The sequence below is a fragment of the Pristiophorus japonicus genome, chromosome 9 (genome assembly GCF_044704955.1).
Source record: "Pristiophorus japonicus isolate sPriJap1 chromosome 9, sPriJap1.hap1, whole genome shotgun sequence".
In the NCBI taxonomy this organism is placed as follows: Eukaryota; Metazoa; Chordata; class Chondrichthyes; family Pristiophoridae; genus Pristiophorus; species Pristiophorus japonicus.
In genome coordinates, this window is record NC_091985.1 from 147,239,406 (window position 1) to 147,264,715 (window position 25,310).

Below are 25,310 nucleotides of genomic sequence, written 5' to 3' on the forward strand. Positions count from 1 at the left end.
TTTCTAGTTCTGACGAAGGGTCACCGACCCAAAACGTTAACTCTGTTTCTCTCCACAGACGCTGCATGACCCGCTGAGATTTCTAGCGTTTTCTGTTTTTAGAGCCCTTGCCTCCGATCACCATACCCAACAGTGTGGTTTCAGTTGTCCAGCAACTGTCCAGTCTAAAACCTGTATGCTGGTAGGGTTATGCGAGCAGCTGGTAGATCTGGAAGTGGGTACGCAATAAGTAAAATTTGGGAACCTCTGTACTAGAGGATAAGTATGCATTTGACCAAATTTTCTGCCAATTCTGTGAGTTCAGTGCTGATGTCCTTTTCTGGGATTTTTGTGTTTTGTTAATTATGCCAGTAATTGTATTCACTGTGAGCTTCACCATTCCGCTACTTTGTAATGAATGGAGCATTACACCATGTAACACAATATATTATAATATAGTTGATCTCCCATGCATTTCAGACACAAATTCCTGCAACTATCTTTGTTTTTCTTTCTGTATTGCTAGCTGTCTCTCTTTCTCTCTCACTTGCGTTCACATTCTCATTCTTTCCCTCTGAGTTTTTTTTTAAAAGCACTTGAAAGTAGTTATAAAAAAATGTTCTAAGCTTGTTTTGAAACAATTTGGCGAATCAAAGCCACATGTAGCCTGAGGAAAGAGGCACTTCTATTTGGACTGTATATTGTAGCAGTGCATGTTGGGGGATTCTTCACACACTACACATGCTCAAACTAGCATGCTGAGAATTGTAGGCATAGATATAGTTGTTATTCCCTTCAGTTGACAGTGAAAGCTCTGGCAAGAGTATCCTCTGCAAGCTCAGGATTCTGAGGGACTGAAGGTAGGGACACGCAAGACAATTTTTTAGTTCAGTTTAATATTGTGAAGAAATCAGCTTGTATTTGTTGTATTAGAAACCTTATTTTTGAGTCGTTCATATTTGAATTTCTGAGAAAGAAAAACATTTTGAGCAATTCTGATGCTAGTTTTTAGTCAGAGACTTTTAAAAACACGGATGTTATGTCAAGTACCCTGTAGTATTATCAGGAGCACTGATTTATGAAATTAAAGTTTGTTGATTGATCTGTTGGATTTAAAGACTACTTAATGTCCAAAAAGTTAATGCCCTTCTCAATTCATAAAATCATACAGCACAGAAGGAGACCATTCGGCCCATCGTTTCTGTGCCGGATCTTTGAAAGAGCTATCCAATTAGTACCAGTCTGCTGCTCTTTCCCCATTGCCCTTCAGTTTTCTTCCTTTCAAGTATTTATCCAATTCCCTTTTGAAAGTTAATATTGAATCTGCTTCCTTTTAGCAGTGCATTCCAAGTCATAATAACTTGCTGAGTTTTAAAAAAATTCTCCTAATCTTACCTTTGACTCTTAAATCTGTGTCCTCTTGTTACTGACCCTTCTGCCAGTGGAACAGGTTCTCCTTATTTATTCTATTCAAACCCTCCATGATTTTTGAGCGCCTTTATTAAATCTCTTAACCTGCTCTACTCTAAGGAGAACAATCCCAACTTTTCTAGTATCTCTGCGTACCTGAAGTCCCTCATCCCATGTACAATTGCAGAAACATACAAAATTGTTCATTAACAGCTTGAGTTTTTGACCTTTTTAATTGAGATTTATATTCCCCAACACATCAAACAGCTCCTTTTTCCCCTAAGTTTTCTTTGTAAATAACTATTTCAGTGAGGATCAGCATTGTATAATTTTTGCTGAGGGAATTGGAGCTTTAAACAAGCATTGTTTTTTTGAGGTGAGTAGTTACGCAAATAATTTTCCCAAAGTGGCTGCTGTATCCAGCGTGTAACAGACGGCAAGCCCATCAATGCTCCTTCAATGACATTAAACACCATATATTCAATTAGCGCTTCAGAAAAACAAGTTGTTAAATAGTTGTTCCCTTTTTGATCTGGACTTTCTTCCCTCTACCAACCAAGAGAGTCCAGTATGAAATTCAAATTTATATAGTCTCTGTGCCCTTAATATGGCACTAAATTAGTAATGTCCATCACAAGGATTAGAGGATGGATGATGACAGAAGTAGAAAAATTGAGAGTGGCGCAGTTGAAGGTGTTGGGACTAATGCACATTGTTGAGTTAATGTGTGGGAGGTGGTTTGTGCCATCAAGTGCATGATGGTAACCTTGGGCGCAAAAGGTTGAAAATGATTTATTCCCATCAATGTGAATGCAAAAAAAAATTCTCTCTCATTTAAATATAGCTTTGAGCTAAAGAATTATTGGAAGTATCATAGGGACCATAGAATTTCATTAGTAAAGCTTGCGACACCTACTTGTGGAAGTCTGTCTTGGATAGTGTTATTAACTGCAACTCTCTCCCTTTGTATATGGAAGTTCAAAGGCAGGATTTAACTATTATTGGCTGAACCTGTTAAAGCATGTGACAGATCCTGGTAAAGTTCTGCTTTGCCTTTTGGCTCCCAGCTATAACTTCAGTCACAGTATTCTGGGCTTGTTACAGATGTTTTGCACCGTATTGCTTTGTAATTGTCATTTATTTGTTTTGTCTTAAAACACTCCTGTGAAGTGCCTTGGGATGTTTTACTACATTAAAGGCACTATATAAATACAAATTGTTGTTGTAATATAGATTTTTTTTAAATGCCTTAGCTCCACCATGCATAGTGACATTTTAATATCCCACACTAGTCACCATTGTCATTCCTCTGTTGAAGTTACAAATGTGCTTTTGACTTGGGGCCACTTGAAAATGGGTTGAGAAAACCAAAACTCTTACAGCTGATGACAAGGTATGGAACTTGCCCCAATTAGCTTAGGCTAAATTTAAATCCAAGTTCCAAAGGTAAAAGGCTATTGCTGCCTCCCCTCCTCTGCTGCATTTTCACCTATTAACTTACCTCTCTATCCCACCACCCCACCACCGTTTTAACCTACCCTTCTACCCCACCACCGTTTTAACCTACCCTTCTACCCCACCACTGTTTTTAGCCTACCCCTCTACCCCACCACCATTTTAACCTACCCTTCTACCCCACCACCGTTTTAACCTACCCTTCTACCCCACCACCGTTTTAACCTACCCTTCTACCCCACCACCGTTTTAACCTACCCTTCTACCCCACCACCGTTTTAACCTACCCTTCTACCCCACCACCGTTTTAACCTACCCCTCTACCCCACCACTGTTTTAACCTACCCTTCTACCCCACCACCGTTTTAACCTACCCTTCTACCCCACCACCGTTTTAACCTACCCTTCTACCCCACCACCGTTTTAACCTACCCTTCTACCCCACCACCGTTTTAACCTACCCTTCTACCCCACCACCGTTTTAACCTACCCTTCTACCCCACCACCGTTTTAACCTACCCTTCTACCCCATCACCGTTTTAACCTACCCTTCTACCCCACCACCGTTTTAACCTACCCTTCTACCCCACCACCGTTTTAACCTACCCTTCTACCCCACCACCGTTTTAACCTACCCTTCTACCCCACCACCGTTTTAACCTACCCTTCTACCCCACCACCGTTTTAACCTACCCCTCTACCCCACCACCGTTTTAACCTACCCCTCTACCCCACCACCGTTTTAACCTACCCTTCTACCCCACCACCGTTTTAACCTACCCTTCTACCCCACCACCGTTTTAACCTACCCTTCTACCCCACCACCGTTTTAACCTACCCTTCTACCCCACCACCGTTTTAACCTACCCTTCTACCCCACCACCGTTTTAACCTACCCTTCTACCCCACCACCGTTTTAACCTACCCCTCTACCCCACCACCGTTTTAACCTACCCCTCTACCCCACCACCGTTTTAACCTACCCTTCTACCCCACCACCGTTTTAACCTACCCCTCTACCCCACCACCGTTTTAGCCTACCTCTCTACCCCACCACCATTTTAACCTACCTCTCTACCCCGCCACCGTTTTAGTCTGTTCCTCTACCCCGCCACCATTTTAGTCTGTTCCTCTACCCTGCCACCATTTTAGCATATTGCCCTGTACTGCACACTTTTTCTTGAGCGAAGGGACAGACAAGCCCATTATTCCAGATCTCTGACAAGGCATCTGTTGAGTACCAGTTGCTTAAAGGTCCAGTGCACAGCAATGGCATGGATTGAATTGCTCTATCTATGATTTTTGTTTTCCTTCCTCTGGGGAAGTCTGTCCCCTAGTCACCCAGCTGAAATCAGAAACAACTAATCGAGTGGTTGAGGGGAGGAAACCCTTATGAAACTGTGGTACAACACATCCTTGCACAAATACACTGGACTGCCATCATTGCAGATTACCTAGGGAAAAAAGCTACTTTAACTTGCTGCTGTTTTGTTTTAAGTATAGAATTGGGTGAGTAAAGGAAAAACTCTACCTGATTTAGTCAACCGATTTAATGAACAAGGGAAATTGTAAGCTTTGCTGCACTACACCTTGTTAGTGACAGATGTAGATATCAGTTTGCACAGATTGTAATATTGAAAATATTAGCATTATTTGTTTATATGCCACTGATCCCACACATCCATAAACATCTGGGTAACAGTCACTGAACTAAACATCATTTTTATAAGCTTATAACAGGCTGCTTTGGCTTAAAAAAAGGGGGAGACCCCACACTAATGGAAAATAATTAAAATAGATATATGATGCATAAATGTTAACAGATGTAAATCTTGAAATACCATTTGAAGTCCTCAGGTTTGTTATTGTAATTGAAGCTAAACGATAAAAACTTTACAACTGAACAAATTAAACAACACAGAAGGTTACTCACTATAATAAACATATTTAAATGTTTAAAAGCATTTGTAAATACTTTACATTGCGTCTGTTGCTTATAAATACTTCCTTGGTAAAAGTAAACCCTTGGATTTCTCTCAGCTTTTATTTTTGTATATAATTTTTGTCTCACGCCTGCCGTGGGAATTGTGTACACACACTGACAACTGTTACTCAGCATTTCCTCCCATGCATGCACTGAGCTGCTTCCTTTCAGCTCGAAGAGTTTAGCCTTTAACTTTGTAAGTGTGCCAAACTTTATACAATTTCAGTTTGTTTTACTTTTTTCTTAAATTTATTCTCTGGAAGTGTGCGGCATGAGCAAGGTTGCATTTATTGCCTCTTCCTAGAAGGTGGTGCTGCGCCTTCTCCTTGTACTGTGCAATCCTTGTGGAGATGGTGCTCCCACAATGGTGTTAAATAGGAAAATCTAGCATACACAATCTAGTTTACACAACTAACGGTGAAGAAACACCGAGGTTGGAGGAGAGCCATTTGTTGCAGCCTATAAGAACATAAGAAATAGGAACAGGAGTAGGCCATACGGTCCCTCGAGCCTGCTCCACCATTCAATAAAATCATGGCTGATCTGATCATGGACTCAGCTCCACTTCCCCACCCGCCCCCCATAACCCAGCCTCTGCCCTGCTGTTGTAGCATGGTGTTGATATGGTTGGCCCAGTTAAGCTTCTGGTCATTGGTGACTGGGTGTTGATGGTGGGGACTTGGTGATAGTGGTGCTGTTGCAGATTGGTAAAGATGGTTGGGGCTTTTCTGGTTGCAAATAGTCATTGCTTGGTTCTTATGTGATGTGAAGTATTTGCCACTTGGACAAACTCCAGCCTTTGTCTGACATGTCCTGTTATAGGCCTGCAAGGGCTGCTGCATTATTGGAAGAGTTGTGAATGGAAGTGAACACTGCTATCATCAGCAAGCAACCGATTCCTGACCTTATAATGGAGGGAAGGTCATTGATGAAATAGCTGAAGATAGTTGAGCTGAGGATGCATCCCTACTTTATATGATTGGAGGAGTTTATCCGGTGTGCATCCTTGGGCGAGGTCTATGGTGGTTGGCCTCTGACAACCATGGCCATCCTCCTATATGTCAAGTGTTACTCTAGCTACTGGAGGATTTTCCATTTACCTTTGTTTTGTTAGGGCTCCTTGATGCCATACTTGGTCAAATGATGCCTTGGTGTCAAGGGTAGCTACTCTCTCCTCCTCTGGCATTCAGCTCTTGGGTACATATATGGATCAAAGCTATGATGAGATTGGGAGTCGAATGGTTCCCGTAGAATCTGAACTGAGCATCAGCGAGCAGGTGTCAGTTCTGTTGATTTACTTCTTCCATCACTCAGTTACTTTCCACTAGTCGAAAGGATTAGCTCAATATTTTAGCAGGAGAAATAATCGGAACATCATTCCTTTAATAAAGGGGTAACATGAGTAGCATTGATGCAGAGGCTGCGTGTTTTTTGATCTTGTAAATAAAAGATGCAACAGTGATTTCTCCCAATTTATTGAAGTCCACGTCAATCACATTAATTTCATCCCTTTATCAGAAATTATGACGAAGGGCCCACATCTGAAATGTTACCAGAGTCCGAATGCTGCCTGTATCCCCACTAGTCCACAATTGTAACTAAAATCTGGAAGAAGATACAAAGACAAGAACGGTATGAGGAAATAGTGGAGCAGAGCGATAGAGAGAAAAAAATAAGTGAAGGAGCAGGGTGAGAGAGAAACTGAAATGGACAAGGAGAGGGAGAAAAAAATGAAGGAGCCAGAGAGAAAGAAATAGAAGTGAAAGAGAGAAATGGGACTGACAAGAAATACCGACTGATCCTACCAGCCTGTGTCATACAGTTCTCTGATGAAATAATGAAGAGGATTGATGAAGTTAGTGCGGTTGATGTTGTGTATATAGACTTTCAAAAGGCATTTGATAAAGTGCCACATAATATACTTGTTAGCAAAATTGAAACCCAAGGGATTAAAGGGGCAGTGGCAACATGGATACAATATTGGCTATGGGACAGAAAGCAGAGTAGTAATCGGTTATTTTTCAGACTGGAGTGTAATATACAGTGTCCCCCAGGGGTCGGTATTGGGACCACAGCTTTTTTTGATATGTATTAATAACCTGGACTTGAAATACAGGGCATAATTTCAAGGTTTACAAATGACACAAAACTCGGAAATGTAGTAAATAATAAGGAGGATAGTAACAGACCTCAGAAGGAGATACCCAGACTGGTGAAATGGGCAAACTCACGGCAGATGAAATTTTTTAATGCAGATTAATGTGAAGTGATGCATTTTGGTGGGAAGAATCAGGAGAGGCAATATAAACTAAATGTTACAATTTTAGAGGGGGTGCCAGAAGAGAGACACCTGGGGGTGTACATACACAAATCTTTGAAGGTAGCTTGACAAGTTGAGAAGCCTGTTAAAAATTCATACGTGATCCATGGCTTTTATAAACCGAGGCATAGAATACTAAAGCAAGGACTTTATACTAAATATTTATAAATTACTGATTATTGTGTTCAATTCTGGGCACCACACTTAGGAAGCTTGTTTAAGACCTTAGCGATGGTGCAGAGGAGCTTTACTAGAATGGTGCCAGGGATGCGGGATTTCAGTTACGTCGAAAGATTAGAGAAGCTGGGATTGTTCTTCTTTGAGCGGCAATGGTTAACAGGAGATTTAATAGAGTACCCTGTATTTAAAAATCATGAAGGATTTTGATAGAGTAAATAAAGAAAAACTGAATCTAGTAGCAGAAGGGTCAGTAATCAGTGAACACAAATTTAAGTTAATTGGCAAAAGAACCACAAGCAAGCCGAGGAGGCATTTTTTTATGCAGCGAGTTGTTATGGTCTTGAATGCACTGCCTGAAAGGGTCGCAGAAGCTGATTCAATAATAACTTTCGAAAGAGAATGGGATAAATACTTGAAGGGGAAAAATGTATTTCCTCAAGAGGTTTGTACTGCAACTGAGGTTTGTTACTGCAGTCTCCTGTAGCTTGCTTTACTGCATTTGGAGGTCAGAGAGCGATTTCCCAGAGTTGTTTTTTCTAAATTAGCCTAGGGGTTATTTTTCTCTGTTTCTTTGCCTATCCCAGGAGATTGTGTGACTGCAAGGGGAGGTGGGAGGGAGGGCGTTTGCAATGGGTCCGGATGGAACAGTCATTTTTCATATGTTCACACTTATCTGTCTAAATATATTTTTGGGTGGATTTCAAAAATACCAGTGAGTGAATTACAAGTGCGTACAACTTGCCTTGCTTGTCGAAGGATAGACCTTACCCAAAGTTCCTCAAAAAAAATCACAATTTATTTGATGTCAGGAAATTTTTCTTTATTATTTTCAACCAAGTCCTGAGGCATTAGAAGCAAAATGTTCCATTGTGTGGATGCTTTAGGCCCGTTCTTTTGGGAATGGAGCTAAAGATTTTTGTAAATCTAGGCAGCTGTTTATCTTCATCCAGGAACAAAGCACTGTTTGAACTGTCTATTGAGAATTATCCTGCAAAATAGTTATTATAATGCATTTATCTGCATTAATAGTTAGATGGGCAATTCTCTAGGAGAATTAAAGCTCAGTTGATTGGGCATCTGGCTGCATCACAGGATAAATTTTAGACCGACCTTGGTTAGCATCTGTATGGTGGTCCTAATAATGTCACTCAACATTATTATTTGGGCCTTTCTTCTAAAAACAGTATGAATTTTGGGAGCTCAATCATAGATGCAGACCTTGCTCAAAGATTAAACATGCCTCCCAGTGTGCAGAACTGTGTTAATATCCTTTGGTATGTGGCGAATAACTGAATGAGGGAGAACAATGACATGCCTTGCCTTGCATTGTATTGCATGCATACATACTGAAGTAGGGTCGTTCTCATTCTTTGAATACAAATCATCCTTCACATACCAAGCTTCCATTACCCAGAGCCTTTTTTCTCTTTGACCTAGAATACACCAGAAAATGTTATGGTGAACTATATTCATATCACATTACCATTGCTTTCTTGGGTGCCAAGAATTGTAGAGTAACCCATTAATACAGTGCTTGTACAGGAAGGAGAAAGGGGAGGAATCGTGCTCATTTTTACTGCATTAAAAGTCTTAAAGAAGCTACACCTGTCACATTTCCCGTCTCTGACATGTCTGAAAATGACTCGACTAAACCTTTGGAATATCGAGGATAATCTGTATTTAAAAAAAAAAGAGTGGAAATTTACACCAAAACAAAGTTTCACCCTCTTGTAGTAACAATATTTTATTTTTTCATCATTTTGGTACCACAGTACAACTCGTTAATTTCTGAACCATTTCCTCTGCTACGTTGCTCACTCGAGCACTTCGAAACTGTCGCCACATTAGCGGGATATTGTGGTTGTAAAATTCTCACATCCTGAGGTTTTGCTGCTTAACAGTGCATTGTGATCAGAGTTTGGAAGCGTGCCATTCGGCATTTTTGGTAACCATGGTAAATTGGTCATAACTTCTGATTAGTGTGGGGTAATTGGAAAGCAAAGCAACACCTTTATTCCTATTGATGAGTATAGAATTCTAGTTGATATATTTTTTTAACAAATTTGTGCATGTGTATGCAATGATTAACTCTCTTGTCTTGATATCTAAGTCACAGCATGTTTTTGTCTGGCACGTTCTCTTTTTAAAAAAAAATCACTTATCCACATAAGCTTGTCATTGGTAGTGCTCAGTGACTGGACATATAATGTTGGAATCAATTATGTACTTAGATGGGGAGATTATTTTAATTAGAAAATTGTTTGATGTGACCCATATTATTTACAATAAATTGTGTTCAAGTCTTAATATACTTCAGAATAAACAAGTACAGTCAGACTCTGGTGTAATGACATTACTATACTACAGCTGCACCTTATATTCAGGCTCATTCATCCATCTTACTGAAGTCCATCTTTGTTTTATGGGGTCAATAGAAATCTCTCTTTGTTACTCTCTCACCATGCCTCTGTTAAGTCCTGTTTTCTTTCTGTTTTGGTTACTCTTGTATTTTTGTCATTTTCCCCCTTTCTCTGTACTTCCCTTTCTTTTACTTCTTACAACTGCTCTTGGTACTTTTCCTCCAAATATCTCTTCAACTGCTGTTGCAGTGAAGCAAGATTTCATAACTGACTTGGGGTAAGAATATTAGACATTTACTGATACCAAAAAAATACAGTATATTTGTAATACTGTTTACCAGATGGATTTATAAAACCTGCTTTAGATGCAAGTAACTTTGTTCTTTAGTTATTTATGTTATAACATACTTATTATTTTGCTCTGCTTCCAATGGTGGATTTTCAGTATTTGATTAAGATGCAATGACTTTTTGTTTATCCTTCCCTCCCAAAAACTAACTTCCTTTTTCTCAATTATTTACATAAAATGTTTTTTCTTTCTCTTACTTCCCACAATGGATTTGCAACTCATGCTGCAGCTGTCATTTGCCTCGGGATGAACAGGTGATCATTTGCCTAGTTCGGGGCCTGGCTGTCTGATTCTATCTGCAATGCCTGAGGTCAGCATCAAAGTGCTTGATAAGCATTCCCATTGGCCCTGTGCAGGCATTAGTTCCCCTTCGTGATGCAAAAAAAACATCATCCCAAACAATAGTGTAGACTCAGAAATGTTATTTAATAGTATTCAGTATAAAACATTGGGAAAAAAAAATATTCTTTTTCATTTTTTATTATATCTATTTTTAAAATGTTAGTCCCTTCCCAGTCCATATCTTGACTAAAGGGGGTGTGGGAACTCAAGGAAATTCTCAAATCAGGCTATTGTGAGTTGAGAATGTAATCTATTTTACAGTCCAGAAGAGCAAACATTGAAATAAATCACATGTGTGAAATTGTCCAGCCCAGCAGGGAATCAGCCTTCTGTACACTCTCTTTCAGCCACGGAAGGGATAACCATCCGTGGCTAACTAAGGAAATAAGGGATGGTATCAAATTGAAAACAAGGGCATACAATGTGGCCAAGACTAGTGAGAGGCCAGAGGATTGGGAAATTTTTAAAAGCCAGCAAAGAACGACTAAAAAAATGATAGAGAGGGAAGATAGATTATGAAAGTAAACTAGCACGGAATATAAAAACAGATAGTAAGAGTTTCTACAGGTACATAAAAAGGAAAAGAGTGGCTAAAGTAAATGTTGGTCCCCTAGAGGATGAGACTGGGAAATTAATTATGAACAGGGAAATGGCAGAGACGTAGAACAAATATTTTGTATCGATCTTCACGGTAGAAGACACTAAACATCTCAATAGTGGATAATCAAGGGGCTATAGGGAGGGAGGAACTTAATACAATCACTACCACTAAAGAAGTAGCACTCTGTAAAATAATGGGTCTAAAGGCAGATAAGTCCCCTGGACCCGATGGCTTACATCATAGGGTCTTAAAAGAAGTGGCTGCAGAGATAGTGGATGTATTGTTTGTAAATTTCCTGGGGCGGTACCAGCGGATTAGAAAACCGCAAATGTAACACCCCTATTTTAAAAAGGAGGCCGCCAAAAAGCAGGAAACTATAGACCAGTTAGCCTAACATCTGTCATTGGGAAAATGCTGGAGTCCATTATTAAGGAAGCAGTAGCAGGACATTTGGAAAAGCATAATTCAATTAAGCAGAGTCAGCATGATTTTATGAAAGGGAAATCATGTTTGACAAATTTGCTGGAGTTCTTTGAGGAAGTAACGAGCAGGGTGGGTAAGGGGGAACCAGTGGATGTGGTGTATTTGGATTTCCAGAAAGCATTCGATAAGGTGCCACATAAAAGGCTACTGCACAAGATAAATGGTCATGGGATTGGGGTTAATATATTAGCATGGATAGAGGATTGGCTAACTAACAGAAAACAGAGAGTCTGGGTCATTTTTCGGTTGGCAAACAGTAACTAGTGGGGTGCCGCAGGGATCGGTGCTATGGCCTCAACTATTTACAATCTATATTAATGACTTGGATGAAGGGACTGAGTGTAATGTAGCCAAGTTTGCTGATGATACAAAGATGGGCGGGAAAGCAAATTGTGAGGAGGACACACAAAATCTGCAAAGGGATACAGACAGGCTAAGTGAGTGGGCAAAAATTTGGCAGATGGAGTATAATGTAGGAAAATGTGAGGTTATCCACTTTGGCAGAAAAAATAGAAAAGCAAATTATAATTTAAATGGAGAACAATTGCAAAGTGCTGCAGTACAGCAGGATCTGGGGGTCCTTGTGCATGAAACACAAAGTGAATACGCAGGTATAGCGAATCAGGAAGGCAAGTGGAATGTTGGCCTTTATTGCAAGGGGAATAGAGTATAAAAGCAGAGAAGTCCTGCTACAACTGTATAGGGTATTGGTGAGGCCACGCCTGGAGTACTGCGTACAGTTTTGGTCTCTGTATTTAACAAAGGATATACTTGCATTGGAGGCTGTTCACAAGGTTGATTCCGGAGCTGAGGAGGTTGACTTATGAAGATAGGTTGAGTAGGTTGGGCCTATACTCAGTGGAGTTCAGAAGAATGAGAGGTGATCTTATCGAAACATATAAGATAATAGGAGGGCTCGACAAGGTTGATGCAGGGAGGATATTTCCACTCATGGGAAAATTCAAACTAGGGGACATAGTCTCAGATTAAGAGGCCGCCCATTTAAAACTGAGATGAGGAGGAATTTCTTCTCTCCGGGTTGTAAGTCTGTGGAATTCTCTGCCCCAGAGAGCTGTGGAGGCTGGGTCATTGAATATATTTAAGGCAGAGATAGACAGATTTTTGAGCAATAAAGGAATAAAGGGTTATGGGGAACAGGTAGGGAAGTGGAGCTGAGTCCAGGATCAGATCAGTTATGATATTAAATGGTGGAGCAGGTCCGAGGGGCCATGTGGCCTACTCCTGCTCCTATTTCTTATGTCCTTATGTTTTTATTGATTGTCCAAGAGCAGTTGAAACATTGGCCTGGAATTTGCAGTCAGGATGACGGCAAACTGGCAGCATGTGGAAATCCTGAAGTTGCAGTCTGTCATTCACAGCTCCTCTACAGGATGCGCTGTGCCCCCCCCCCCCCCCACCCGCTAATAGAGCCGACAATCAGTGTAATTACCAAATCAGGGAACCTAACGAAAACACTGGCTTTCCGCAGTAGCTACACTGTTAAATTCCCCACTAAAAGTTAAACCCAAAAGGATTAGGTGTAACTGGGGTTTTAACAGCTTAACAAAAGTTAAGGGCCTGAAAAACTCATTTTAATTTTGTACAGTATGAAATTTATCCATTTTAATAAAAATTTAAATATTTAAGAAACTTAAAAAAATTATTTATTTATTAAGTTTGTCCATCTTTATTTCAGGTTTGCCTTTTCCCCATGTGAGAGCCCCAATCTTCGGTTTGCTCTCTTTAGCATCTTTTTAAAAAAAAATAGAATTTTAAGAGCTTTACTCACTTCCTTGTTTGCTGTCTGAGAATTCTGCGTTTTTATTGGCTGCTTCGACAGCTTGTTGATGTCCCAGCAGCGCTCACAAGGGGATGCCCACTAACCTCTGTTGATTTGAATTGAACGTCGTAAAACCCAAACTTTTTGACACAGATCACGAGATCCTTGTGAGAAGCTTGCTTTGGGGCCAGCAATGAATGTCTTCGCTTCGTTGCTGCCCCCAATTCCAGCCTATTGAGTATGGCAAATCCTAATTACTTGTTTGTTCGTATTTTGTGCAAAAAAAAACCCGACAGCTTTGGCAGATGGAATGTGGGCTCGTGGTTGTGATTGTCCTGCTAGCAGTTATTGATTGCCGTTTTGCAATTGTAAGGAGCAGCCTTGCAGGAGATTACTGTAGCAGGGAAGAGAAACATCAGAACTCTGATGAAAGGTCATCGACCCAAAGAGAAACTCTGTTTCTCTGTCCTAAGATGTTGCCTGACCTGCAGAGTATTTCCAGCGTTGTCTGTTTTTATCCCAAGCAGATATTTCCCAGTTTCTTCTCAACGACATCAATTGCTTTTGCTGGAAATCTGTTCTACATATCTACTATATGGAGGAGGGGAGAGAAATTCTTCTGATCGCTAATTCTTATTAATTGTGTGTCCTTTTCAGTCTATGCTCAAAGTTCAAAATACATAACCTGCTTCCATCTAAATCATCTGTGCCTTCAGCATTTTAAACACTTGGATCACATTCCACTCAATGTAATCTAATGAAAACAAATCTATCTCTCAGCTTCTCTTTACAAATTGGAGTCCTGAGCCTCTTAATAACTCAACCCTTTCCCAACTTTTTAAATATCATTTTGTGGAGGTAGAGGTTTGTCAGCATTTGAAAACCGAGCACAAAGGTTAACATGAGTTGGGATCTTTCCAGCCTGTATTCTGTTTCCAGATGCTGGCAAACTTGCTGTGTATTTCCAATGTTTCCTATTTCTATTTCAAATTTCCAGCATTAAGTCTTTCTTTTTTATTCTAAATACAGCTCACTGCATGATTAGAATAGTTTATAGTTATTGTTAAAAGCCCTCAGATAGAGTAGATATAAACTATTTCCTCTTGTGGAGGATTCCAAAACAAGGGGCATAATATTGAAATTAGAGCTAAGCCGTCCAGGGGTGGTGATGCCTGAACACAAAAGACAGTGGAAATCGGGAACACTCTCCCCTAATATGCTGTTGAGGCTAGGTCAATTTTAAAAAAAATCAAAACTGAGATCGATAGATTTTTGTTGGGTAAGGGTATTAAGGGATATGGAGCCAAGGCGGGTAAATTGAATTAAGGTACAGATCAGCCATGATCTAATTGAATGGTGGAACAGGCTGAATGGCCTACTCATGTTCCTATGAAAGGCTCCCAAGCAGTTGCTGCCTGTTGAACTCCACCTCAGCATAGTTGATTCTTTGAAGAGAGAAGTAGTAATGATACAAATCTAAGGACGATCAGGAGCAAAACATTATTTTAGTAATTGCAATTGAGTAGGAAATTATCATGATGGGTGTTTGCAGCAAATGTTCACCCTTATTTTGCCGGCATATACAAGACCAGGCCCTAATTTCCTTATGAGAATGGTATTGGGGAAGGAGACTAGGAGCTTTTGGAGCAAATATAATTTTTCATGTATCTTAAAGTAGAATTACATTTGTCTTTATTATAGCAGGGAAAGTTTTATTTGAATTAAATGCTTTGTTGGACTGTGCGTGCTATCTAACTGTTTTATCTCTGTGTCTATGTACCTGATTGGATAGGATCTGATGAAGTGTACTGCCTTCGCAACAGCAGATGAGTATCACCTGGAGAATCTTTGCCATGATCTGATGTCAAGTGGTTATCATGAAATAACAGACCTGCCCAGAGGTGAGAGCAACCATTACACTGTATATCAATGTGATTTTTAACACTCCCATAACCATACACTATAAATCCCCACATGAGAGATTTCATCACACTAATAATTATAAGGCACAAAGGGAAAATATGTCGAGCAGCATAATGGCCCAGAATTTTCTGGTGTGGGGCAACTCACGGTGGGTTGGATTTTTTTCCTCCCCTTTCAACTCCAAATAATTGTGCGCTGCAAATAGCTGGAAATGTGATCTGATAACGGCGCAGCCAATGGTGCCTCTGGAACCTTGGTCAACGACAGGACCAATAGTCTATCTCCTTAACCAATGAGATTTAAGGATTGAGAAAGAAAGAGAGGAATAATGCAGATGGAAATAGGGTGATTTATAGGTAGGAAGACTGATTTATATAGCGCCTCTCATAACCACCAGATGTCTCGAAGCGCTTTACAGCCAATTAAGTACTTTTGGAGTGCGGTCACTTGTAATAGGAGGGAGTTTTAACCCCCAAGAACGGATGGGTTGGGAGCAGGTGGGGTAACGCAACCCAGATGCAGCCACTTCCAGATTTCGTGGAGGCTTATTTGGGTGCTGCGAGAAACCTGCATGTTGAAGTCGGGGACATAATTATTGCAGGCGGGCATGTACTTACTGACTCAATTAACATCCTCAGGAGACATTAATTGTTAGGTATTTAACCCTTTGTAACCTGTATGACACCTGACCACCAGAGGATCCACCTGTTGGAGTCCCAAGGGATCCCAGCATCGCTTGGGAGCACGGTATATAAGCAGGCCACCCACGAGGTACCTGCACTCTGAAATCTTATTAAAGGAGCTAAGGTCACACTTGCTCATTGTTCACCGTACTCAGTTTCATCCTTTATTATGAGTGTACCATTAATGATGTCTTTTCAAGTTGTTTTTAACTTGGCTCCAAAGTTAGCTTGTGCAGCTCGGGATTCCCAGGGCAGGGGAATGGAGGTGTGTTTGAACAGCAGTTCAAGTAGGTATTTAAACTTGTCATTGTCCCATATGAATAAAAGCTCACTTATTGCAGCTGGTGTCAGAGTTCCCCCTGGCAAATATTTGGCAGAGAGTACTTGCGCGGATACAGCTTTTTCAACTTTGGAGGATTTCAAAGAGAGAAAATCAGAATTAGAGGCGTGTTGGATGTGCTTGACAGTACATCAGCAGAAAAAGACCATCACTGTCCACAGCAGCAATGATGTGTTGTGGTGGGATCAGCACATGCACAGCAAGGAGAGGGACAGAAGCCACAGGAAGCACTACCCATGTCACAGGGTTTACAGACAGAGGTTGTTGCATCAAGTGGTGGCAGACAAGTTCAGCCTCCTACAGGAAGGCCTGCTGCCAGCTGGACCTAGTGGCCACGCATTACCAGTGGCTGTGAAAGTGACCACCGCCCTCAACTTTTTCAGATCCAGATCCTTCCATGGGCGCTACCAGAAACATATCCAGGATATCCCAGTTGGCTGGACAGAAATGCATCAGGCATGTCACTGATGGATTGTTTGCCAGGACTGACAATTATATAAAATTCCCCTATGATAACAATAGCTAGAATGAGCAGGCACTCAGATTCACCTCTCTGACTGTATTCCCCTCGGGACAGGGTACCATCAACTGCACACAGGCGGCAATCCGAGCACCGCCCAGCAACCAGGAGTTTTTATAAACTGCATGTGATTTTCTTCCATCAATGTGCAGCTGTTGTGCTACTAAAAGAAGAGGTTCATGCAGGTGTGCACCAGATTTCCGGGAAGCTGTCATGATGCCTTCATTATGCGTCAGTCCAAAATTCCAGACCTTTTCATTCCAGGAAGCAGACTTCAGGGCTGGCTCGTAGGACACAAGGGAAACCCACTTTAAACTTGGCTCATGACACCGGTGAGGAACCCCACCAATGAGCCGCACGAGTGCTACAACAAGAGCCACATGTCATCGAGCAAGCCATTGGAATTTTTAAGATGCATTTCAGGTGCCGAGATAGATTTGGAGGCGCCCTTCAGTACTCGCTAGCAAGGGTGTCCAGATTGATAGTGGTGTGCTGCGTGCTGCACAACATTGGTCCAAATCATTACATTTTATGTGGCATTATATAAAAAAGGAAACTTAACAACATAACATTTTGTCTAAACACCCATATGCATACCCTTGGTGAATTACAATTTCTGTAACTTGCGCTTCCTACTGCTCAGATCTCTGCCATGTCTGCTGAGATGCTTTTGGCTGAGGCCCTCTGGGTTTTCGAGCCCATGAGAGCCCCACCAAAGACTTTTCCACCTGTATCTGTGAGGGGCAGACTTGGCCATCTGGAGACAAGGCAGCATGTCGGGTACTGGCTGAGATGGGACAACGGGTGAGAAGTTGGAGCACCTTGAGTGGAGTTCCCACTTTTATGTCACCTTACGCCATCATCCCTCTCCTGGGCCAGCACCACATCACTTCTGCCACCCTGCTTCAGATGAGCTTGTTGGAGATCAGTGACTTGTTGGAAGGCCACGGATACAGTATTTGTCAAATCTGTTTAGGGTAGCAGAAATCTCCTGCACGGCTGTGGTCATGGCCTGCATGGACACATTTTGAGAGCCATGCTTGAAGCTCCATGGAGGGGGCCACTCTTTCCATGGCAGACATTCTCACAATTCCCTGTGCCACAAATCCATTAGTAATTGAATTAGACTCCTCCATCCTTCCTGCTATTGTGCAGTGTGCATGGCACGTCTGTCAATATGTGGCTAAGTTGCTGATGCACATCCAACAATTTCCTTTTCAATGATAACCCCGGGATTCAGCATCTGTGTTCAGCTGAGTAGAGCTTGGAAAGCATTATGTCCCCCAATGTGGACTGACCCTGCCACCAGTGTCTGCTCGTGTGCACTTGAGGTATGAATCATCAGGTGAAAACCCAACTAACTCTCTAACAGGCCCCTCCAAAGTGTGAGTATCTGTGCTAGTGCACAGCTGTACATCCTATGTCTGTGTGCCCTCAGAAGGAATGAGCTCTGAGAAATCAGCCTCATCGATGATCTGCAACACTTGCTGTATGTGTGAATGCCCTGGAAGACAAAAGAATGGCATATGATTGAGTCGTGGCAAAGTCACAATCTTGACAATCACAATACTCAGTCTTCTCATCATTCACTCAATGATGAAATAAAGTCAGCATATCTGTGTCAGAAATATTTGGAATTCTGACACCAGCTATCTGCGAGCTCCCTGACTCTCCATCTCCAACAGAGAGGGACGCTCTCCAGGATGTTCTCCTCTGCATCTGCGAGCTAGACTATTTGTGGCAGCCCATCTTTAGTCCTGTCCCCCTCTCCTGCGTTTTGCGCGCTCTTCTACAAAGGGCGAAAAAACAGACCTGTGTGTGAATGAACGTGAGGTATTCCCCCGTGCATTCAATGAGTGTGATTGTTAGACACATGCATTACATTGCACCAGGATTGGGGTGAGTATCAACGGTGGATGGATAAATAGGGATGTGATGAAGTGCGTAGGTGGTGAAGGCTGGATGCTGCTGAAAGTTGTGTGGGTGGGGAGTAATGTGATGGAGCACATTTAGCAAGATAGAGTGAAAGGGGGTGGGCTTAAAGCACAGAATGTAATTGAATCAGCAAATGTATTCACTTTTCCTGACCTGGTTAGGTCATTAAAACATTGCCTCCATGACCTGGGCACAACACTCCTGCTGCTCAGCTCCTCAGATACCTCCAACCATGCCTATTTGATGAGAGCAGAAGTTTCTTCCTCCCCATACATGGGGAAAAGTATGTCTATCCTCCTCTTGCCGCACCCAACAGTAATTCCAGCTCTAAGTCTACCATCCATTCTGAATACTTCCATTTCCCATTGTGCACTATCCCTTTTAAATACAGCTGAGATTATGTCATGCGGGTGCACATTATAGCCAGTCAGCAGCTTGGAGATGCGAAACCCAGAAGTCAAATTAATTGGTACAATTGAATTGATACCGCAGATTCCGAGCTGCTCATTTGACTTAGAAACATAGACTTCTAGGTTTTCCCCACCCATTTCCACCCCTGCTTGGAAGCTGCCTTCATATTAATATTGCGCAAATGCAGCAATTTCTTAAATCTCACGGGGAGCTTGACACGAGCTCCATTTTTCGCGAGGCTAACGGAGGAAAGGCACAGATCATCCAGCAATTCATGGCGATTTGCTACTCACAACATGATCGGCAGAGAGGGGGTAGGGAAAACCAACTCCAATGGTATCCTCCTCCTGACGAAATGCTTAGAACATGACCTTGTCATAACCAACCAACGCCATGTTCCAGCAGAAAGACAAGTACAAGGTCTCATGACAACACCCTCGCTCCAAGCACTGGCATCTGCTAGAGTACGTCATCGTCCAAGTGAGGGGCCGCACGGGCGTCCGCATCACCCGCACCATGACAGGAGCTGACGACTGCTGGATGGACCACCGCCTAATCCGCTCTATCATCGCCATTAATGTAGCCCCAAAACAGTGGCGGCAACAGAAACGATGCCGCAGGAAAATCAACGCTGGAGCACTCAAAGACCCTGCTAAGAAAGCCCTATTCAACCAGTGCCTCACAACCAACCTGACGCAACAGTGAACCAGAGACACAGCGTGTTCACAGTGCCCTGCCCTCAAGACCTCCATAACTAGCACCTGTGAAGAGACGCTTGGTCACTCGACCAGGAAACATCAAGATAGGTTCGACAAGAATGACCGGGAGATCCAGGAGCTAATAACCCGCAAGCGCAAGGCATTCTTGAACTGGCAACACAACTCGAGAGCAAGAAAGCAGCTCTACAGATGTCTGAAGGCCAAGGTTCCACATAAAACTCGCGACCTAGATCACAGATGGTAGGTGAAGAAAGTGCAGGGGATCCAGCAACTAGCCAACAACCACGGCAGCGTGGATTCTTTAGCGCAGTCAAGACCACCTACAGCCCAAGCTCCTACCCCACTGCGGGCCAAGAACGGAGAAGTACTCATCAAGGACAGCGAGGAAGTCTTCCCACTGGGAGGAGCACTTCGAAGAGCTCCTTAATCGACGTGAGTGTCCTCGACTCCATCCCGCAGCATACTACCTGCCACCACCTCAACACAATTCCAGCCTGGCATGAGGTTGAAAAGGCCATCCGACAACTGAAGAATAACAAGGCCTCAGGAGTGGATGAAATCCCCGCCGAAGCACTAAAGCATGGCGGAGAAACACTATTAGCGCGAATCCATGATCATTTCTCTTGGAAGGAGGAGAGCATGCCAACGGATCTTAGACGCCGTAATTGTGACCACCTTCAAGCCAGGTGACCAGTCCGATTGTAATTACAGAGGCGTTTCCCTGCTATCTGCCACACGGAACGTCATCACAAGAATCCTCCTCAATCGCCTTCTCCCTGTGGCTGAAAAGCTCCTCCCAAATTCGCAATGTGGATTCCGCCAACTAAGGGGCACAATGGACATGATCCTTACCGCGCATCAAATTCAAGAGAAATGCAGGGAACAGCACCAATCAAGCCGCCTTTGACCTCACAAAAGCCTTCAGAACTGTCAACCGTGAGGGATTATGGAGCGTCCTCTTCAAATTTGGCTGCCTTCAAAAGTTTGTCACCATCCTCCGCCTGCTTCATGATGACATGCAAGCCGTGATCTTGACCAACGGATCCACCACAGACCCAATTCATGTACGAACCGGGGTCAAGCAAGGCTGTGTCATTGCACCAACGCTCTTCTTGATCTTCCTTGCTGCAATGCTCCATCTCACCCACTGTAAGCTTCCCGCTGGACTGGAGCTAATCTACAGAACAAACGGGAAATTGCTCAACTTCCGTCGCCTCCAGTCCAGATCCAAGGTCGTCCCGTCCTCTGTTATTGAATTACAGTATGCAGACGACGCTTGCCATTATTCCAAGTCTTGCTCAGCTATGGAGGAAAGTGAGCAAGTGGGATTCTACTGTGAAAAGAAAAGTAATTCAAAATATCCTTTCTAATTATATAACATTATAGCTTGTACTGCATAAACATTGGCACATCATGAAAACCAAGTCTTGATACTGGATAAATGATTACGCGTTGCTCCATTTAATTACTCAAGTGAAGATTGATGAAGCTCATGCAATCAGGATGAGCTCAAATGTTTATTGACCCCCTGGAAATCAAACATTTTACAAATCTTCTGTACTGTTCAGTTGCTATTCATTAGAAATTAAAGTGCTTACATTTTGTGTTGTTTTGTTCAGTATAAAGAATGCTACAAATTGAATTGTATTGACTATTTAAACTTTTTTTTGTTTAACATTACCACAATATTAAAAGTCCTTTACAAATCTCTCTATTCCTATCTCAATGTTTTTTCCCCAGATGCCTCAAATGTCTTAGTAATTGGAACTGATATGTTGGCCAAGCCAAAGGATTATGGATTAATTTTCTTGTTCAGGTTGGTTTGCATGACATTTCTGCTCCTACTACCTTTTCTGTGGATACTGTAACAGCTGGGTACGCTCTAGTGTGCAAGTTGCACTTTAATATATTTTGTGCTCTCCAACAAAAGGATATGACTTATATACTAGTGCAACTGATCGGGTTTTTAAAGAATTGACCAGCATTAAACCGGATACAGCTTAATGCAAAGGATTTTTCCAATTATTTTTCATTACTTTAACATTTGCAACCATTTTGTTAAACTGCAACTTTACTGATATAATAAATAAAAAGATAGCTTTAGATAGGTTTTAGCACACGAGACTTTCTTGGCAGGAATAGAAATAGCTAAACCTAGATAAAGCCACTTCATTACCATTCAATTTTGTATTTGGATAATATTTGCAGCACATAAACAGGCTATTCGGCCCAACAGGTCCGTGCCGGTGTTTATGCTCCAGACAAGCCTCCTCCTCCTCCCCTTCAGCTAGCGCCATCAACATATCCTTCGATTCCTTTCTCCCTCAATGTTTATCGAGCTTCCCCTTAAATGCATCTACGTTGTTCGCCTCAACTGCTTCCTGTGGTAGCGAGTTCCACATTCTAACCACTCTTGAGTAAAGAAGTTTCTCCAGAATTCCCTATTGGATCTATTAGTGATTATTTTATATTTATGGTCCCTAGTTCTGGACTCGCCTGCAAGAAGAAATATCTTCTCTCTGTCTACCCTATCAAAACCTTTCATAATCTTAAAAACCTCAATCAGGTCACCCCTCAGCCTTCTTTTATCTGGAGAAAAGAGCCCCAGCATGTTCAATTTTTCCTGACAGGTATAATCTCTCAGTTCTGATATCATTTATTTTCCCCAAACAAAGTTCCAGAGGTTTGGAGCAGTAAAATGTTTGGGGACTTGGTAAAAGCTTGAGTTTCGCCGTAAATTTTCAATTATTTGGTCATTGGAATTTATGTCAGTTTGCCAGTAATCTCATTAGCTCATTGCATATGAGAAAATATTCACATTTTGTTGAATTTAAGACACCAAGGACTGTCTTGGCATAAGTTAGAGTTAAAACAGAACTTCTCTAGATAAATTTTAAGTTCAATGTTTTTATGTGTTGGACAAATTAGCCCTGATTTTAACCTTACTCGCCCTGTGGGAACGGGTGTGTTCAGGTCGAAAGCCTATTTTACATCCCGTCTGATTTTATACTTCATTGACATGAGAGGAGTGTAAAATTTGCTAGGGTGTAAAACGGTTGTTGACCTGAACCATCCCCTTTTCCCCTGGCTAGGTAAGGTTAAAATTGGTGCATTAAGAGCTTGAGAACCTGAATTGGGCCTTTTTTGTAAAAATCCAGAATTTTGTCAAACAGCTTATTTTGATTCAGGTTGGCGTTTCCTTTTAAAAAGTACTCTACACTGTGGGGTCGAAATTGCCCCGTTTTGCGCCTCCCGTTAGCACCCGCCGGAAATGCTAACTGGGCGCGAAATACTTTTTGTTGGGGGGGTGGAGTGCAACTGGCTCCCGGAAAATTGTCCGGAAGTTAGCGGAGATGCTGTCACGGCAGTGCTCCACCTCGTGGGTGGAAACCGGGCCACAGCGCAACACGTGATGACATCATCACCGTGTGTGCCGAACCCTTAATGCCGCGCACCAAACCCTTTCTACTCCGCGACAGATATTGTTCTGCGGCCTGTGAGGCTGGCGCAAGCGGGTGTCAGCACCAGCCTTGCTGGTCACGACATCCACTCGCGGGGCGGAAGTCAAAGGAGGTCGCCAGCGCCCTGTACCGCCATCTTGGCGGTTTTGCCGACTCTCTGGTCGGCTCCAATACTTGCACCCTAACGTGGTCAGGACCGCCATCATGCAGCCCGGCACTCCGTTTTGGATGCCGGGCCGCAGCCCCGGTACCACACTGCCCTAACGGCCTCGTGGAGGCCATCAGAGATCTTGCAGAGTGCGCAGCGACCCTCCCCTTTAAGCGAAGGGGAGGGGCGTTGAAATGCGTCAGCGCTACGCGGAGCATCTGCGTGGTGCTGCCGATTGCGCCCTGTTGGCGCCGCTAGACCTGCTCTTACAGGAAGTAGGATTGCGCTCCAATTCCTCTGAGGGGCGGTAAGGCCAATTCCACGGTTTGGGCGGGACTTCTATGCCGGACGCAGGAAGTATCGCCCCAAGCAGGTTACCACCCCCAATCGGAGCGCAGAGCAATTTCACCTCTCTGTATCTTGCCATTGGTTTCCTACTGTTGCAATGTGTCCTGGGTAAGCAGCTCCTGTCTGCTGTGAGAATCACCAACAAAAATGGGTATTTTATTTATTTCCAATTAATTATTTTGTTAATTACCTGGTATCACACATCTGATTCCTGGCAATATATTGGTGCTTGGGGGAAGGAGTGCATCTGCTTTCCCTGGCGAACTAATGAGGGAGGTCTGTGTCTGATTTCTGCCAATACAGAGTTGCCAGTTTTCATTGCTGTGTGGGGAGGATCGTACAACAGCAAGTGAGAACAGATCTTTGGCTTTGCAAACCTCCAAATTTTAGGACCTCCAAAAAAATAAAGCTAATTTTCAATGAAGCTTTTATGTGTGTTGTATTTTTTTTAATATTTAAAGGACAGAATATATTCATTGCTGTCTGTGATTATATGTAACGGAGGCTTGGATGCAAAACAATTAAAATTTCAATGGCTCACTAAAACCACAGATCGCTCTCCATTGCAGAAATCCTAATCCATGCCATTATCATCTCTAGAATTGATTTCTTGAATGCGCTCCTCATCCGCATCTCCTTCTTTACCCTTTACAAACTCTCGTTAATCCAAGACTTTTGTGACCTAAATATTCTCTTGGTTAGAGGTCAGTGCTCTCATCGCTCCACTGGTTCCCTCTCCTCCAATGCTTCAAGGCCCTCATTTTTTCTCTCTCTCGCTCTCTCTCGCTCTCTCTCGCTCTCTCTCGCTCTCTCTCGCTCTCTCTCGCTCTCTCTCTCGCTCTCTCTCGCTCTCTCTCGCTCTCTCTCGCTCTCTCTCGCTCTCTCTCGCTCTCTCTCGCTCTCTCTCGCTCTCTCTCGCTCTCTCTCGCTCTCTCGCTCTCTCTCTTTCTCAATTTCCTGTGCAGGCTCACCCCATCTTACCTGAGAGACCTTCTCTAGCCCTATGTCCCAACTTGCACACTCTTGCTCTGAGTCTGGATTACAAATTTTCCTCTGCTCCACCATGAAGAGGCTGTTTCTTTTGTTGCTACATCTCAGCCCTTTAGAAATCTTTCATGAAACCACTCCGGCTCATTATAAGAACATAAGAAATAGGAGCAGGAGTAGGCCATACCGCCCCCTGAGCCTGCTCCACCATTTAATATGATCATGGCTGATCCGATCATGGACTCAGGTCCACTTCCCTGCCTAGTCCAAATAATCCCATAACCCCTTATCGTTTAAGAAACTGTCTATTTCTGTCTTAAATTTATTCAATGTCCCAGCTTCCACAGCTCTCTGAGGCAACGAATTTCAGAGATTCACAATCCTCTGAGACAAGAAATTTCTCCTTATCTCAGTTTTAAATGTGTGGCACCTTATTCTAAGATCATGCCCTCTAGTTCTAGTCTCCCCCATCAGTGGAAACATCCTCTCTGCATCCACCTTGTCAAGCCCCCTCATAATCTTATATGTTTCGATAAGATCACCTCTTATTCTTCTGAATCCCAACCTACTCAACCTTGCTTCATAAGTCAAC

The 25,310-nt window shown here is 42.6% G+C and overlaps 1 protein-coding gene across 3 annotated transcripts in view; it reads left to right on the plus strand.

The window, feature by feature from the left end:
• The window catches only part of rmnd1 (required for meiotic nuclear division 1 homolog), a 114,281-nt gene that overhangs the window by 17,586 nt on the left and 71,385 nt on the right, over positions 1-25,310 (plus strand). For all 3 annotated transcript variants that reach the window (XM_070889929.1, XM_070889931.1, XM_070889930.1), the window contains exons 4-5: positions 15,036-15,144; positions 21,515-21,590. In XM_070889929.1, coding sequence (XP_070746030.1) covers positions 15,036-15,144; positions 21,515-21,590 — 185 coding nt within the window. The remainder of the gene's footprint in view (positions 1-15,035; positions 15,145-21,514; positions 21,591-25,310) is intronic.